General features: G+C 35.3%; 1 protein-coding gene and 1 pseudogene across 1 annotated transcript; both read left to right on the plus strand.

The window, feature by feature from the left end:
- Positions 1-4,265: 4,265 nt before the first annotated feature.
- Positions 4,266-14,042, plus strand: LOC132282149 (pentatricopeptide repeat-containing protein At1g77360, mitochondrial-like; annotated as a pseudogene).
- Positions 14,043-16,029: 1,987 nt separating this feature from the next.
- On the plus strand, positions 16,030-18,131 carry LOC132284217 (transcription factor MYB1-like). The gene is made up of 3 exons (XM_059786301.1): positions 16,030-16,283; positions 16,388-16,517; positions 17,349-18,131. The coding sequence occupies exons 1-3, from the start codon at positions 16,088-16,090 to the stop codon at positions 17,899-17,901; spliced, it is 879 nt and encodes a 292-aa protein (XP_059642284.1). The 5' UTR covers positions 16,030-16,087; the 3' UTR covers positions 17,902-18,131.
- Positions 18,132-19,133: the final 1,002 nt, after the last annotated feature.

A 19,133-nucleotide genomic window follows, 5' to 3' on the forward strand; every position in this document is an offset into this window, starting at 1 on the left:
AAAATTACTCTACAGTCAAAAAGGAAATTTTATCTATAGTTTTATGCATTTCAAAATTTCAAAGTGACTTACTAAATCAAAACTTTTTAGTTCGTGTTGATTGCCAATCTGCAAAAACTGTTTTAAAGAAAGATGTTCATAACATAGCCTTAAAACAAATTTTCGCCAGATGGCAAGCTATTCTTTCTGTATTTGACTTTGATATTGAATATATAAAAGGAGAAAACAATTCTCTTCTTGATTTTCTCACCAGGGAATTTTTGCAGGGAAAAGCAGGAGCTTAAGGACGGTTACTATGCCTCGCAAGACAGGTAGAGGAGCCTCAGTTGCAAGCACAAAACCCCACAAAAAAAAGATGCATATGCACAATCATCCTCTTCTCAGAACCCTTCCAAAAAAACCTGGTATGATAAAGTCGAGGAAGATGAAGAAGCTATGTGTGCTAGTTCATCTCCATTAATTACAAACCAGTTTTCAGCCCTAACCACAATTCCCTAACATGTCATAAACATGTCCCCAATCCAGTATGACCCCATCCAAGCATACTTACAATCCCAACAACCAGTTTTTCCTCCCCTTCAAAAAACTTATGATGCAATTTCTTCAGCATCAGATAAACAAATTTCCTCAAGATCTGTTTCACAGCAAGTGGTGGTCAACAATCCCACTCTAAAAAAATCTCGTTATTTTCAAAAACCAAATTCATCAACCATTTGTGTGGTTGAAAAAGAACTTTTTAACCAAAACCCAGTTTTACTTTCTCAAAATCATTTTGTCAAAGGTTTTCATTATCCAACATCAGATTTTTGGAAAACACAAAATTTTTATGAGTTTATTTTAGTGGACACTGATTCCATCAAAATTCGAACTCATTCAAAACCAGGTGATGAGTCTTTCATTTCTCACACCACGTGTACCATTCAAAAAATCCTTACTCCAGCAGCCTGGGGTAAAAACATCAATACTCCGAGGTAATTTTCTCAACTTCGCAACCCTCAAACTTTCAATTACTGGGACTATCAAGATGCCTGGTACAATACCTTTTATTTCCAAAATCAGGATTATAGCCATTCCTGGCTTATCCTTTTCCAAAAGAATTTCAATCTAAATATCCCCCGATGGTTCATTGACTGGTGGCATATGTTTGGTCCTTGCCAAGAAATCATCCCTGAAACGGTGTCCAAGGGATTTTCAATTTTCAATGAAAAATTCCAAGCTCCTCTTGAGCTTTCCGAGTTTCCCAAATCATTCTTATTTTTTGCAAATTTCGCATTGTCATGGATAGTTCTATGGCAATTCCAAATCCTCAAAACCCCTTCTAATCTTCCTCTTCTAGGAAGGATTTTCAAAGTCAAATGGTGGGACCAATTCTCTATCAAAGATGTTACTCCAGAAGCAATTTCTGAATGGTTCTCAAAGCACCCCTGCAATATCATGTTCTGGCTTAGGAGAGTCTTCGGCTTTCCTCCTATCCAAAAGCCAGGCCCAAGCAAAGCTTTCTTCAGCAAAATCCCAAGATGAGTATGAAGCTTTCCTCATAGAAACTTTAGCCCAAGTCAATCCCATAGCCTTCTCAAAATTGGGCTCCAACAGAAGTGAAGGCTCAGGTTCTTTCCATGGTTCCCAAACAGATCTAGCCCAACCCAATGAAGATGACTGTTTTGGTATTTTTACCCAACAGCTCCAGTAAACAATATTCTCAAAAATCATCATTTCATTTCAAAAAAAGCTTCTAACCTCGGTCATTTAATGCCGCTGCATAGTGACAAAAAAAAAAAAAAAATCTACAGTTTAAAATTTTATTCAACAGTTCTCCATTTTCAGGCTTTTAGTACCTTTTGGTGTTCATGACAGACAAGCTTTTCAAAAAAGGAATCCAAGGCAAGTCAGTGGCCATCACCTCAATTCAGCCTTTCAGGCTTTGCACATGGCCTCCAACATCATTCAGAAGACATCACCTCAAATCAGCCTTTCAGGCTTTGCACATGGCCTCCTACTGCATCCTTATTTCCAAGGAATCCAAAGCTTCCCAAGGCTTCTTCGAGGCCCTATAAATAACAGCTCCTCAAGACATTGGAGGGAGGCTCATTTTCAAGTTTAGATTTTAGTTTCCGTTTCAAAAGTTCTCAGTTCAAATTGTAATTTTTAAGTTTAAGTTTTTAGTTTTACTTCATCCAAGGAGCTCGGCTCAGAACAAAAGTGTTGTATTCAAAGATCAAAGTTGTAAGTTCCATATTTTAATCAAAAGTTCTTCAAAGTTATTCATGTTCTGTTGTTTAATGTTAACTTGCATATTCCCATATTTTATTTCATTATTTCGTTGATTATTTAACATTTTTAATATTCTGTTTCTCTCCTATTGTAACGCTTGAAATAAAAAAAATTAACGTAAAAACAATTTTTCCTTTTTTATTCAACAATTTTGTTTTTGTTATTCAACAATCATAATAGTAATAATATTACCGGAAATGTAGGTGTTATAATATTATTAATATTAATATTAGGAAGTGTAGGTATTATAATATTATTGATATTAATATTTTATGTTTCTATCTCTCTCTTTGTGTTTTTTTTTTTTTTTTTTTTCGTATTCGTATTCTCTTTCTTCTCTATTTACTCCCTCCTCCGTTTTTTTGTGATAATTCTCTCATTATATCTCTTCTCCCTTTTTTGCAGATGTCTCGATAGCCCAATGGGTTAGTACCTCCAGTGGACTTTGAAATGCCGGATTTCAACTTTTTACATCTACTAATCTAAATTCTAACACTATATATAAAAATAAAAAAATAATAAAAAAAAACTCTTCTCCCTTTTTTGTCTCTTTTATACATTTCTCTCATCTATTTATTATTGTTATTATTTTTTTGCTGTAATAACTCTCAAAATAAGTTGCATAGTAAGTTTTTCCTAAAAAAAAGTAATAATAATAAAAATAAAAAAATAGAAGGAAAAAAATTGTAACGAGAGACCAAAAAATTAATAAATTTAATATAATTTGTATGTAAAAATATTTGGGTAATTGGGTTGGGTGTGTGATTAGCCCATTCAACACCTAACCCTTTTTTCACCCATTATAAATGAGTTGATAATTAATTATTGGCCTACTATTGACTCGTCCATTCATAATCAACCCAAAATTCGTTCAAACCCACCCAATTGTTTTCCCTAATTTTGATCAATAAGTACAATAGTACTATTAATTATATAAATTTTAATATTCATTAATTAATTTTGCATGTCTGCCACGTTAAAAGAGAGAAATGGTAAGTTGGAAACACTTTGGGCTTCCCATCTAATCAAAGATTCGCCTCTTATCAAGACTTGCACACATTTAGAGTTGGTATAGGATAATTTGTTATCAACTTGGACATCCAATTACTTTCCCAAAAAAAAAAAAATAACTTGGACATCCAATTTTACAACTAGAGTCGGTTTAGGGTTGAACTAACCCAAACTTAATTTTAGTTTGGTTTGGATTAAGTTATCAACAACTTGAGCCCAATCCCATCAAATTTTTATATATTTATAATTGTAAGGATATATATAATTGTGATCAGAATTTTTCTGCTTATTTTTCTTGAATATCATATATTAATAATTTATAGATTTAATTTCTTAATTTATTTTCATAATTTCGTATACAAATACATTTAGTTTAAAGAATCTTTACAGGTGTGTTTAACTAAAAGAAAAATGATAGGTCTTCCGATGTTAATTGTCGACTCTTCCTATGAATACAACGTGGTTGGATTTCATTGGAACTCTTAAAAAAATTTCCGTAAACATTTCTTTCTCTTCGACTCATTCCCAACCACGTTATATTCGGAGGACTTTAAAGAATCTTTACAGGTGTGTTTAACTAAAAGAAAAATGATAGGTCTTCCGACGTTAATTGTCGACTCTTCCTATGAATACAACGTGGTTGGATCTCATTGGAACTCTTAAAAAAATTTCCGTAAACATTTCTTTCTCTTCGACTCATTTCCAACCACGTTATATTCGGAGGAATAGTCGGCAATTGAAGTCGGAAGATCTATCACTTCTCTAACTAAAAATCCGAAACTATCTGAAATTAATCCTATTTCTATAATCTACACCTAGAATGATTTAAAAATAAGTTGGACTTGAGTTTGGGTAGAATTGGGTTAAATTTGAGCTCCCCAACCCACCGTAATCCAAGCCCAAGAACCGAGCTATTTCTTTTTTAGGGTTTTTCTGCGTTTCATCAAGAAATAAATCATGGGCAAGAATAATAAGCGTTCTAACTTCTTAGATTCTCCGCCGACATCGTTAAGGAACGACAACATGAAGAAGCCCCGACCTTCATCAACCTCAAACCTTCCAACAACACATTGAGCTCAAAATCAGCAGCAACAGCAACAACAACAACAAAAGGGTAAGCGTCCAATCTTCGCTTCATATCTAGACACACCCAATTTGCCACCGAAAGTTAAATTACTCTGTGAAATCATATCCAACACTCATTCTTTGGGCATCGAGGAGGTTCTTGAAAATACTGGCATTAGGGTTTATCAAGAAGAGGTCCTGAAACTGTCCTACGGTTCCCTGGCCCCGCCGTGAAGTTCTTCAAGTGGTCCGGATTTCAACTCAATGACCAGCAAAGTTCCTATGCTTGGAATTTGGTTGTTGATTTGTTGGGCAAGAATGGTTCGTTCGACCCTATGTGGGATGCGATTAAGTCGATGAGGAAGGGAGGTTTGCTTTCTTTGGTTATGGGTCAATATGGTTGTCCACCAGACATTGTGGCATTGAATTCTCTACTTAGCACGATTTGTAGGAATGGGAAGACATCAAAAGCAGAGTGTTGCCAAGTATAAGATTTTTCCGGACGCAGACTCATGCAATTTTGTTAGAGGGGTGGGAGAATGAAGGGGATGTAGATGGTGCTAGAAAAACCTTTCAAGAAATGGCGGCTGAGATCGGGTGGAACCCTTTGAATGTGCCTCCTTATGATTCGTTTTTGATTCCTTTGCTTAAGGATCCCAATGGTGGTATGAGCGAAGCTATGAAGTTCTTCCAAACAATGACTGACACAAGGTGTTATCCGGGGATGAGTTGCTTTGGGGTTCGATGGTTGGGAAGAATGATTTTCGACCCAATACTAAGATGTATAATTCAATGCTTGCTTTACATTGTTATCCTAAGGAGCCTGATGCTGCTGAAAAGTTGTTGGATGAGATGGTTAGTTATGGTGCTTTCCTGGATTCTCAAACTTATAATGTGTTGTTTCACTTTTTGGTTAAGAATAGGAGGTTAAGGGAATGGAGATGATTAAAAATGAGTGTGTCCCAAACCACTCAAATTGTGGATCAGCAGTGAGGATATACATGGAAAATAGAGACCCGTATGTCCCGATAAAAATTTGGAAATGCATGATTGAGAATTATGATTCGGGAAACTGGGAATTTGTTAGTTCTGGGCTTCGTGATATAAATAGAGTCTCAGAAGCTGTTAAGTATGCTGAGGATATGATTGATGGAGGCATCAAGTTGAAGTCTTCCACATTGGCAAAGTTGAAACAAAGCTTGTCTGTTGAAAAGAAGCCTTTTGTCTATGATGAACTTTTGAGACAGTGGAAAACTCGATAGGTATGTTTGAGCTTGTCTAAATTATATTCTCTATTGAGATATGTGCTTATGTTTGTTGTCTCTTCTATGCGCCTCGTGTATAACCTGTCAGTCCTTTTTCTCTTTTTATTTTATTTTTTTCTCTCTAGAGAACATTTTGAATATATTTGTTAAATGGGCATCTAGGATGCTAATTACTTATAGATTCATTAGTGCTAAGGAACAAACAGGTTCATTTTTATCATTTTCTTGCCCGTAGGGTTAAGTGCACTTTTACAACCCTCTAGAATCCTTCTAGTGCATATACACCCCTGATGTTCCCCAAACCCCCTCAAGTTTGAAAAGCCTGCAAATAAGGACTTCCTGACCTATTAAACTGGTTCAAAGACCTAACTACCCTTACAACAACATTTCTTACAATTCCTTTTATATAAAAAATGGTTCAAATGGGAAATGACCAAATTGGACATTGTCCATGTGAAGACTTGAGATTGAAGTATTAAATAGAAATGCAAAATTAGGGTTAAATATATGTATAGTTTTTTCAGTTATGAGGTTTACCTAGTAAAGTAGCAAGGTCTGCTAATTCATGATTGATAGTTTGGAAAGCTTTTGAAGCATCAGCTATAGAAAAAGAAGGCCAGGAATGTGAACATCACTGATACTAGAAATAGTCCCATCTCGCTGCCCAATTGGAAGAGCGTAAACTGATCCTCCAGAAAAGGCAACACTGTCCCGGGTTGCCAATGCCAGTATATCTGCACAAGAAACAACCACTTTCATTGCTTCTCCAACTCTGATTTAATCTTGTCGATCACTTCAAATCCTCTCAAAGTGAAATTATGAGGAGCCTCTTTCTCCACCACATTCTCGTCTGTGCTGTCTATAAGAACAGAAGCATCACAATCCTGCAGTGAGAGGAATCTCCAAAAATTACAACCTCTAACAAGCATATATTGTAAATGACTCGAAATATATTGACATGAAAATAAAAGTTGTACTAGCTCAGGCAATTAATTCAACTAGATAACGCATTTTAACAGAAAATTACAAGTAATTCAACGAGACCAAGTAATTCAACTGGAAAATGACAATCTCAAAGCATATATTGGAAATGACTCGAAATAAATTGACATGAAAATAGAAAGTGGTACTAGCTCAGTGAAGTAATTGTACTAGATAATTAACATATTTTAACAGTGTCATACTAAAACATGATAGTGTTTGTGTGTGTGTGGAAATTATGGACTTACTCTAATGAAACAGTCATGAAGTTGTAATCGAAGTAAGCCAGCAGGTAGTGATGGATCGTTCGTAAAATGCTTATGTGCCATTCTTTTCTTTTTTTTGATAAGTAAAATTGTATAAAAAAGCGCTCGAAAGGGGAGCGAAAACCAAGAAAGAACAAAGGGCCACAAAGGACCTAAGCCTTCAAAGAGGCTTATGTGCCATTCTCTTTTCTTTTTCTTTTTAATAAGTAATATATGCATTTGAAAAGGCTTTCAAAAGGGGATCGCATCCCTCAAAAGCTACACAAGGCCAAATTGGGTTTTAGGGAGAAATTGCAAATCCATGGAGGAGATTATTGATCTTTTGGACTCCTTGAGAGTCTTCACTTTCAGTTCTGCTTGAGGGCATAATTTTTTTAAAAAAATGCAACTCTAGAGATTGAGCTGTCTTGCTTGCAAAGCCAGTACAAGTACTACTAGACAAGCTAAGAGCAAAGCTTCCATTTGAGAAGGTTCTGCTCTCATCTTGTCTAATGGAATGCAACTATATGATTCCTAGGTTTTTATATCACACATTGGATTCTTTAGAAAGTTGTAAAAAATTACGTGATTCCTAGGTTCTTATATCTACGTTAATTTTTCAAACTTTCAAGGTCTGAAATTTATATCACATGAATTGCGTTGAGGGTAGTGTGACAATTACAAAAACAGTCCTCAAATATTTGGCCATTGGTTTCTACTTTCTAGTTTCAAAGTTTGTCATGAAATTTTCATAATTAAGGGAGGTTGGATTTGGAAATGGCTGTGATCTAGCTTTATTAAGTTACTACTTCTGCATTAAATGTCATAATAAATAGGTCAACCACCTAGAGCCCCCCAACCAGATTAAATAACTGTTTGGTCTAAAGAAGTTGGAGCTCAGCTAGGCAGTGTGACTAGGAACTAACATTTAGAAACCATAAAATTATGAAAGCATGTCTATATATGGTTGATTCTATTTCGACCTTTTATTGTAGACTATCTTACTCAGGAACAATCTTGTGGTAATTCGATGAATCACTAGACTATCGATCTCCTAACCTCCCTTTGGGAAGTAAGGGCCTGGTACTGCTAGGCAACTGGCCTGTTGATAATCAATAGACTTTGTATAGCATTTTTTTTTTTTTTTTAATACTTCAATATACTTATATCAATCACTGGTTTTTCAGAATTTTTAATACCCTTATTGTCGTAAAGGGTGGAGAGAGAGCTAGAGGAGAGGGAAAGAGAGAGATGGGTTAAATATTTCAAATATATATAAGAAACCAGCAAGGCGCAGTTTCAGAATGTTAAAAGGGAAAAAATGCAATAATACATTTACTTTATGTAACATGTCACAAAAAAAGTGGTTTTAGTTGTGTGTGTGTGGGGGGGGGGGGGGGGGGGGGGGGGGGGTGGTGTGGGGGGTGGGGGGAGGGTTCAGCTCATTTTAAAAAGTAGGGGTGCATTGTGCACATCGTGTATACTACAGGGGTGTTAAGTGCACTTAACCCCATATTAGTATTGAACTGTTTGACTTTGCTTCCAATACTTTGTGCCATTTATTTTGTCATGTGGAACAAAGATAAACTTTTATACCATATCGTATGTACGGTGATTGATTTATTTTAAGAAACAATACTTTTATGCAGAAGCAATTTTTCATACTTGTATTGATGAAAATACTGTTCTTTGATCTTTTTGAATACTTTGTTATGAGTGAAAATTGATGTTAAAATTGCTTAAATCGGAAGGTGTGCCTCAAAAAGACATTTAAATCGAAATGTTCAGTATAAATGTTGGCAAGACAATGTACATTGAATTCGACTTTGGCAAGACAAAAATATGATGATGTGATAATTTATACGGGGGCAAAAAGATACAATGACAATCAGTCATTCTGTCATCTTAAACATAAGTGAATGACTGACAAGCATGTCGACCATGTACAATACCAGGAAATATGGATTAGTAAAAAGAACATGTACAATTGTCTAAATTTGACTGCTTATGCTTTGTGGAGAAAGAGAGAGAGAGAGAGAGAGAGAGAGAGAGAGAGAGAGAGAGTCTTCCAAGAAAAAGCAATCATGTAGATCCCCATACCACCTAAAATCTTGGAAAGGAAATTGGTTCAACTTTGGAATGAAGATTTAAGGCAATAATTTCCTGCACTTAAAATACACAATGCATCCATCGTGGACAGAACTCCTTCAGGCAACACAACAACCTGCCATGCAGCCATTCTTAATTCCATATTCTAACAGATACTTAGGCTTGGCTGAGCTGAATTCATAAGTACAAACCTCCTGGTGGAATTTTCATCTGGTGTGTGATCATAAAAACTTGAAGAATCCTAGTTATTCAATCTGGTCTCAATGATCTATAATCTTCAATCACAAATGTTAATCCCTTCTGATCTAATTTTACAATTTGTCCACTGAATGCACCAGCAGGCAGAGATGTCGACACCAAGGAACCAAATCACAATGGATTCATGCCCTCCTCCTTTTTTCTTTTTTCTTTTTTTGTTTCTTTTTTTTTTTTTTTTTTTTCCCAATTAATGAGATTCTATCTCTTGGAGCCCAGAATTTAAGTACGAAGTAAACAAACCATGCGTAAAGTGCAGATGTCCAATTCCATGGCCATGGGAACGGATGGGAGATCAGATCGGCCGGAAGAGCTCCTGACCTGGCTCTTCAATCAACGATCTACTTTTCAAAACCTAGCATTAAGGGTGTTATGAAGATATAGGAGAGGAATGGAGAAAAACTCGTGATTGGTATGGAGGGGAGGATCTGTTCATGATATAGTTCAATAAAGAATCTTCTCATTTCCTTACTTCTTCGTTCTTTCTAATTCATTCACTTCAAGACTGGTTTTGAACACCACGTAACATCATCTTCAACCAACCTCCGCCGTACGTCCCTTTTGGTGCGGCCACTAAAGAATTGCTTGTACACTAAACAGCTGTTATATACACTTACTAAAAGACCGATTGCATTCATTAGGCCAGTGTGAAACTAAGAAAGAGAGAGGTGCCTAAGATGGGGGAGGCGCTGAGCGGTCCTCACCTGTACAAGCAAGCAGATTGGCTCCATCATTCTCTTATTGTGCCGGCAGGCCTGGGTTCCTTCATCAATGGGTCGAGGAATATGAGCAAGGGTAAAGGATTCATCACTTGCTGGACTTTCAGGGAGTAATTGGAGGGGTTGTTCAGGGGTTGGGAGATTGTCGTTTCTATATTTCTGTTGGCTTTACCTTTTTTAAAAACTATGTATGTACGTAGTTCAAGTTTCCACTGAATAAAGTTCTTCCGTCAAGCCCTTACCAATGAACCTACGAAATCCTTCAAATTGTATCTGAATAATGTTTGTGACACAATCCCTGCAAAGGGGATCATGTGTACAATTGAATGTAAATTTGGAAAAATATGGCGAGGTTTGGTTTGGGGATGTTCACACCCAAAAATAACCACCACTGGAATGTTCATTTAAATGGTTTAGGTCTTTGGAGACGCATGGCTTATTTGGAAGGTACTTAACACAAAACTTCTTGGTCATTCCATCTTGTCGGCCTCTTGATCTGTCATTATACTGAAGAAGTAGAAAGAATTACCATCCGCATACCACCTAAAATTCATGGAAAGGACCTTGGTTCAACTTTGGAATGAGGATTTAAGGCATTGCCCTTAAAATACACAAACCACTATCGTTGACCTAGGATGTAGAGGATCATAACATGAGTGATTCGGTAGATTTGGATTCTTATATATCCACTCGTGTGGTACTTCATTATACAATATATATAAGATCCATCTCTATAGATATCATCATCTACGTCCAGAAAGCCGTATGCTTTGGAAGAAGCACCACAACAAATTTCATTTTTACCGGTGGTTTTTTTTACGTTCGCCGTTATTAATTAATTATTTCCAGCGGTATAGTAGAATCCGCCGTTATTTGTATTTATACCGGCGGTATATTAAAAAGTGTCGGAGGATCATAACATGAGTGATTCGGTAGATTTGGATTCTTATATATCCACTCGTGTGGTACTTCATTATACAATATATATAAGATCCATCTCTATAGATATCATCATCTACGTCCAGAAAGCCGTATGCTTTGGAAGAAGCACCACAACAAATTTCATTTTTACCGGTGGTTTTTTTTACGTTCGCCGTTATTAATTAATTATTTCCAGCGGTATAGTAGAATCCGCCGTTATTTGTATTTATACCGGCGGTATATTAAAAAGTGCCGGAAGATATTAATTATTTCCGGCATAATTTTTAAAAGCGCTAGAAAATATAAATTATTTCCGGCAGTTATAAACTGTGTGCCATTAATAATTTAATTGTTATTATTTTATTTATTATTATTTTTTCCTAATATAGCACATTTTGGGTTTGGGTTAGGTTTCATATCGTGACTCCTTTCTTCTCTCTTACCCACGACATCAGGGCTTGGTGGTGCGCATGGTGTGGCTCAGGGAAGAGCACGGCGGCTGTGGTTGATTGGTGGTGCGCTGGTGGTGCATCGGAGGTTTGGACAGTGGTGGTTGAAGGGTTGGTCTCCTGTAAGTTGTAAGCACTTTAAACCCTGATTTCCCCTTCTTGTTCTTGAGATGAAAATTCGCACCAAATCAGACAAAGCTTCCTTGCCCTTTTGCTCCTTGGTTTGCTGCGTAGATCTATATATCATTCCTTTTTATAGCATTCCTTTTTTCTTTGACTAATAACATATGCTGATATCTGCAGTCATCCTGATTGGGGATAGTTTTCAGTTAAAAAATTATTTTTTTCAGACCTCCATAATAGCAAATACCATTTAGGAAGTTCATAAACTTGTAACCTGTTAGAAAATACGATTTTGGAAGTTTATAAAAAATTATTTAAATCTTCTTTTACTTGCACCACAATTGTACTCATCCTTAATATTTAGACTGCACTATTGGGGTTCTCGGGTTTCTAGAGATTCAGCACCCAAAACTGTATTCTCCTCAAATCATTCATATTTGTATTGTGTATACACACAATAGATGTATAAGAAATCTTTGAATGCTATTGTGTGTACTTTTTGTGGAGTAACACTTAAATCCTATTGATGAAATATTGTATAGTATTAAGCTTGGTTGAGACACAAAAGTCTTTTTTTATATGTATATGGGTGTGTGTATGATGTATGAATATTGGAACTTGTAGCTGTTTTATTATCATTAGAAAAGTTCTACAACCACTTTGTTTTTAGTCTGACGAGGCTTTCTCAGTTTTCTCTTGGTGGGTGCAAGGGTGCTTTTTGCTGTATTTCCTATGGGAATAGGTTTTTTCATTGTATTGTTGGACCTTTTTGAAAGGATATGCCCTCTATTTTAACAATGTACCGATGTTATATTTGAGAGCACCGAATCGGTGCCATCCATTTGGGATTGCAAGAAGTTTAATTCAAATTTTGTATTAATTTTTTTTTCTTTTCTTTTCCTATCTGCCAAACATAGCAGAATTGTTTTATCTCGACTTATAAGGTACACCCATTCATGCATTTTTCATTTCTTAATGTCTTGGACTATGAAATGCTTGACTTTTGCTGGCTCAAATAGATGCTGAAAGTTGTAATTATTAGGGTTCAACAAAGTAATGTAATTATTGGTTTTCCCAGCATCATATAATTGTCAAATTACTACCTTGAATAAATCTTGTGGAAAATGTTCCAGTTTATTATTCAAAAATACATGTTCGTTTTTTTTATATATTAATTGCTTGGTACCTATCATACTTGAGAATGCAACTTGGGCAGATAATGTTAAGGTTAGGTGTAATGAACTTCTCTCCTGTTCTTTGTACTATTAATTAACTTCTCTCCTGTTATTTGTTTGTCAATGTTTTTTTCTCCATATGTTACAGCTAAGCTGTAAAAATGTGTCTGACCTTAAATCTGTATTGCCTGGAGTGTGAAATTTCTTCTAACAACTGTAATGGCTTTCTATCTTTTGCTTCATTTGTATCATGTTCACTGTGTCCCCTAAATTTCATGCACAAGTGCCATGTGGTTGGGTTACTCCTCGTATCTAGCAGCCCCTTTCACCATCCATCCTTCTCTCTTCTAACATAACCATTAACCCTTAATATTCTTGCCCTGAAAAGAAAAAAAATAAAAAAATAAAAAAATTTCATGGCCCGTGTTTATATGCCCGAACGATTTCAGATCTATCAGGCAATATAGGACAATTTTAACCATCGCTTACCGCCCAAGCAGTGCAATTCATTATAAAGTTCTTAGAGAAAAGGGCAGTGGAATCACAATTTGGTCAATTGGGCAGAGGAAGAGGAGAGGTAAATGGTGTACAAACAGTAGAGTTGCACATGTCAACTTTAAACAAAGACTAAATTCATCACGCCAAGAAAGAGACTCAACGTTTGGTAGTCAGTCTATTTTGGTTGCCCCCCACCCCCACTGATTCACTGAATGTGGTGATGTACAAAAGAATAACTTGCCATCTGACCCAAAAGATATAAAAACCTATATCACGCAGAATTGTAGCCATTAGAAAAAATCTGATTTCAGAGTTGAAATTCATTCTCCTACTTTTAAAATTTTACATTTCATTCATGATATGATAAAAACCTATATCATGTAAATTTTTTTTATTTTTATTTTTTTTTCATTCTCCTACGTTTCTTAATCGTATAATTTTTGGTATATTTTGAACTCTACGTCCATTAGAAAGACTGCACCATGATGGATGAGGATAGTTCGATTTACAGTTCAACCAAACAATTTTGGTGCTCCACTAAAAAGCATAAAACAAATAAAACAAAACATGTCTTGGTCGCTCAAGTATGGCGGTGAAGATCCTAAAGGAATCCCAAAAAAAAAATTAAAATACTAACTCAAATAAAAGAAGATGGACTTCAAAGCTGAAAGTGTAACAGGAAAGACAGGTAAACCTATAGACGACTATAAAAAAATTAATACATTCAACCAAAATAAAAAAAATTGACTGAACAGCGAGTTTGACTTTATTGGTGATGCTAATTAGGACATTTAATAGTAATTCTGTTCATGTATTGTCCCAAGTAGATAGAAGTAGTTTATTGATTAAAGAACTATGAACTCCAGTAATTCAAAGAAGTTGACCAACAGAGTTTTAAGATTCATATGTTGTTTGTTTTACTAGGTTACATTATGATAGAAGTTGGATTACGGACTCAAGGTGCTTTAAATTTTAGTCTCGTTAATTTTTAAAAGTATATATATATATATATATATATATATATATATATATATTCATTTTGACTTCATTTTTCTTACTATACAAATAGGATAAGTACTACATACTCGAATCAAGTTGAACAATTTCTAGATACAGCATTTGAGCGTGTTGGGCAGAGTGGACGTATATATTGCCTGTGTAACAAGTGTGAGAATTGTATCAAGAAAACAAGGCAAGAAGTTTTGGATGACTTGATGTGGAATGGGTTTATTAATACATACACAATTTGGATTTATCATGGAGAACAATTACCTTTGTCTTCTAGGCATAATGATGGGGACACCTCATACGAGCATATCGACTCCAACGTAAATAATGATGACATGCACGAACTCTTATATGAGGGTTTTGGAATTCAAAATGAAATGGGTGAACAAGCTGATAGGGAAAATGAGTATCATCGGGGAGGCAGATAAGTTTTACAAGAGATGATGGAAAAACATATCTATATCCTGGGTGTAAAGACTTTACGAAGCTGTCTTTTAGAGTGAAACTATATTTGTTGAAAACTTAGCATTATTGGACTGATAAATCATTTAGTGACTTGCTAATGTTTTTTAAAGATGTACTACCAGAAGGTGAGACTGCCAAAATCTTTTTACTTGACAAAAAAGATAATTAGTGACTTAAGTCTCAAGTATGATAAGGTTGATGCATGTCCCTTTGATTGTATGTTGTACTGGAAGGAGTACGCTAATGATGAAACATGTCATAAATGTGGCAAGTCTAGGTGGAAGGATTTTGACACTCATTTCAAGGGTAGTACAAGTACATCCCCTCCCCCCCAATCAAAAAAGACGAAAATTCCAGCCAAAGTTATAAGGTATTTCCCTCTTAAGTCAAGACTTCAACGGTTGTTCATGTCAAATAAGACAGCTTTAGATATGCGATGGCATGAGGAAGAACGCATAAAAGATGGAAAGTTAAGACATCTTGCTGACTCTCTAACGTGGGATCATTTTGGCAAAAAGTATCCAGAGTTTGCTAGGTCTTCTAGAAATGTTAGACTTGGGCTAGCAACAGACGGTTTCAACCCATTCAGGACTATGAGTATTGCACATAGTACATGAAACAACCTTTTTTCATACTATCCACCTTAATCCCTGGGCCTAAGGTCTTGGAAATGATATTGATGTATATTTGCAACCTTTGATAGAAGAATTAAAGGTACTATGGGTTGAAGGGGTGGATACCTATGATGCATCGAGAAAAGGGATGTTTTGCATGCATGCAGCGTTATTGCGGACTATAAGTGACTTTCTTGCTTTTGCGAACTTATCTGGCTGGAGTACAAAATGGTATTTGGCTTGTCAAGTTTGTGTTTCCTTATCCATTCTATGTATGCACACACAATTAGAAGAGCTTGCTGCAACTCTGCCTTCTAAACCGGATGAACCTTCACCCCACAATTTTTATGCCCAAGTTAGGGGAAAAGAAAGAAGTGGCCATGTTCGGATGTATGGCTTGGGACCTACATCAACTAGTCTTTGGGGGCCATCTCCTAGTAAAGCCATAAACTCAATTAAGTATTATTTGTTTTTATCTTTTCTAAAATTCTTGTATTCCGATCCAACTCGTGTTTTCACAACTGACAACCACACAGTGTGCCCATATTGCATGGCAGATGTTATTACTTGATGCATGTGTGAAAAAAGTTCAATTATGACAAATAAACAAATTGAATAAAAATTAAAAATTAAGAGTTTCTAAGTTGTGTTAAAGCTAGTAATTGCGTTGAAATAATGATGGTTACGACTCAAAACGAAATTGTCCACATTGTGTATACAGAGACTCCTAACGGTTTTGAAGGGGTTGGAATGGTAGTTGATTGAGAAATGAGAGCTTGGACTGTTATAATGTCCCTCTACCGTTCACGTAAAGGTGGGTTTTTGTGGTTGGCAAATAAACACGTCGATCAAGCTACGTCTTGGTCTCTGCTTCCAAGCTAGAGATCCGCCAAGTTTTCGTTTATAAATATATATGTATGTGTGGTTTAATTTGCAGTGCAAGCCAGCCATTGAAGTCGGAACTCGATCAGAACCATATAATATGGAGGAGATCAGTACTCCATTAGGAGTGAGAAAAGGTGCTTGGACTGAAGAAGAATATCATCTGCTAAGAAAGTGCGTAGAGAAGAATGGAGAAGGAAAATGGCACCAAGTTCCTCATATGGCAGGTAAATCTTCTGGATTGTGAGCGGTGTGATGCTTTACAGCAGAGATCCCGACACGTTTTGAAGACATTATATATACTTATACTTTGTGTGTGGTGTATTTGCAGGCTTGAATAGGTGCAGGAAAAGCTGTAGATTGAGATGGCTGAACTATTTGAGGCCAAACATAAAGAGAGGAGAGTTTACAGCAGATGAAGTTGATCTCATTGTTAGACTTCATAAGCTGTTAGGGAATAGGTAATTAAGTGCAATTTTTATGCATGTTTGTGTGTGTAAGTAATATATGACTAAATTAAATTATAAGCTACCGGCAAGGATATGATTTATTTTTTTCACTGTTAATAAAATATTTAGAAAACAATGTCCATGTTTGGTTTGAACTATATAGTCAATGATAGATTAATTTCTTTTGGAAAAAAAATGACTAGTTTAATTAGTTTAGTTTTTTGTTTTCAGATAACTCATAGATAATTAGTTGACAAGTTTGAAATAACTATTTTTTTAAGAATTCAGTTAAAAAATATTTATTTTAGGGAAAAATCTTTTATGATGTTTTTAAAATAAAATTTAAGAATTGTTTAAATATAAATAAACTAAGGAACTCGATTTCATCTCTCTAGAACGAACTTTAATGTATTAGTCATTGACACGTATCACCGGGAACCCCAATCTTTTACCCATATCTCCCTATTTATTAGCAAGTCAGTAAAGTGTCCATATCTATCAGTCTGCATTAAAATATAAAGAGAAATAACGGGGCCACCTCAGAGCGTATCAAGTGTACATTAAAAAATCATTTGTTGTCCTTTCATTCTTCAGCTTTTCCATTCTTTGTCTCCTTGAGAAATTAAAAGCAAATCATTAAATCTTAATTGCAAGTTATTAAGGAAACTTCTGTGCTAATAACCGTACCAAGTCTAACTTTTTTATTATTTTTTAATGTACATGTAGAAGTAAAACAGCATGCATCTGATTATCATACACTACGCTTTTGTTCGCTTACTGGAATTTTCGGGGAGAAAAAAAGATGTGTAACTTTATATTTCATATTTACCTTGTTCTACGCAGATGGTCACAAATTGCCGGTAGACTTCCTGATAGAACTGCAAACGATGTGAAGAACTATTGGAACACTCACCTGCAGAAGAAGCTAGTTGGTGGTAAGAAATTAGAGGCTATGTCCAAACCCCATAAGATGATCACAAAAGCCAACATACTACGGCCTCGCACCTTCACCAAAAAACCAACTCTGTTTATGGGAAACGTCTCCTTAATTCAATCAGGAGAAACTCTAAACAGGCCATCTCCGACTACTTCATCACCTGATCTAGGACTTGGTCATCATGAAATGTCATGGTGGGAAAACATTGAAATTGACAATAATAATAATGGAAACACATTGTCCATGGGTGAATTATTGGATCATAAGGAGCCCAATATTACAGGCCTCTGGGGTACTGCTGAAGAGCTACTAGCAACAGCAACAATGGCAGCAGGTGATGACAACATGACTACTTCTGTTCAAGAAAGCAATAATTTTTGGAATGACTTTTCGATTGATGTGGACCTCTGGAATCTTTTAGGTCATCACCAAGGGATCGAAACTCATTTAATGGTTTAATTTTTGTAGTTTTTTTGTTTCCCAAGCACTTGGAGCTTTCAATTCATATGTTACATCATGCCACTGAGAGAGAATGTTATGTTTCATCATGCCACTGAGAGAGAATGTTAAGTGTGTGTGCTGATTTTTTTTTTTTTGGGTACTTTTACCCTAAATAAGTAAATATGACGGAGATCTCTTCTTTTATGCCCTAGTTCGGGTAAATATAAATATCTTTCTTTTTTTGGAAAGAGAGTGAGTGCGAACTACAACAAACTAAAAGGGTATGGAAAATCGCAAGCCAATCTGATCCATATCAAATAAGTTCAACTTGCTTTATTTAGTATGTAACAGCCTTCCAGCATAAGCATGCTTGAAGTTTGGGCTCTTTTGGGGGGAGTTTTCAGTTTCTAAAATTACGACTTTGAAGAATAATACATTTTGATGAAAAGAATTTTGTTTGGTAGGTAAAATTTTTGAAGCTCTTTTAACTATTAACATAATTTAACTTGACAATTATATCCTTAATAAATCATGAATAATAGCAAAGAGTTGAATTGGAATGTACAAAGAAGTGAAGAAAAATAAATAAAAATAAAAACCAACTAAGAAGATGATGATATAGAAAGAGAAAGATAAAAGTTTACAATGAAATTATGGAATTAGGTTAAATAATGGATAATATAGAAATTTTATATTTATTACTTAAAAAAGTGTGTAGCTTGTGGGAAATCGATCAGGAAGCCAATTGAGCTTCTAAACCACTTAGACTTTTTAAAAGTCCATTTTTTTAAAAATTTACCAAACCCTCTTTATTATTGGCAAAAAACTTTTTTGGCTTAAAAGTCCATTTTGAGGCCAGTGTAACAGGCCCATGATGTCTAACATGTCAGGAAGTTGACTTAGTGTCTCGAATTTGTCCACATTACACATACTTGCAGAGGTCATCACAATCATCCTATGGAGTCCAACGTCCTCGTTGGCCACATTTTCAGCTGGTTCCATCTCTAAGGTTGCCCATCTCAGTATTACTCCTACATAAGCACACTTAAATGCGGAATTCTAATTGGTTCATGCCATCACAATTTTAAAATTTGTTGTGTCATAAACAGGGATAGAGCTAGAAAATTTGTTCAAGAAGGGAACCATTTTGTAATATTGTACACCATAATATATATATATATATATATATATATATAAATATATATATATATAGTGATATTTTTGGGATTAAATTAATTATAAATATAGAA

The sequence above is a fragment of the Cornus florida genome, unplaced genomic scaffold (assembly GCF_030987335.1).
Source record: "Cornus florida cultivar Cherokee Brave unplaced genomic scaffold, ASM3098733v1 CherokeeBrave_3.0.0_Hap2_Chr11, whole genome shotgun sequence".
Taxonomy (NCBI): domain Eukaryota; kingdom Viridiplantae; phylum Streptophyta; class Magnoliopsida; order Cornales; family Cornaceae; genus Cornus; species Cornus florida.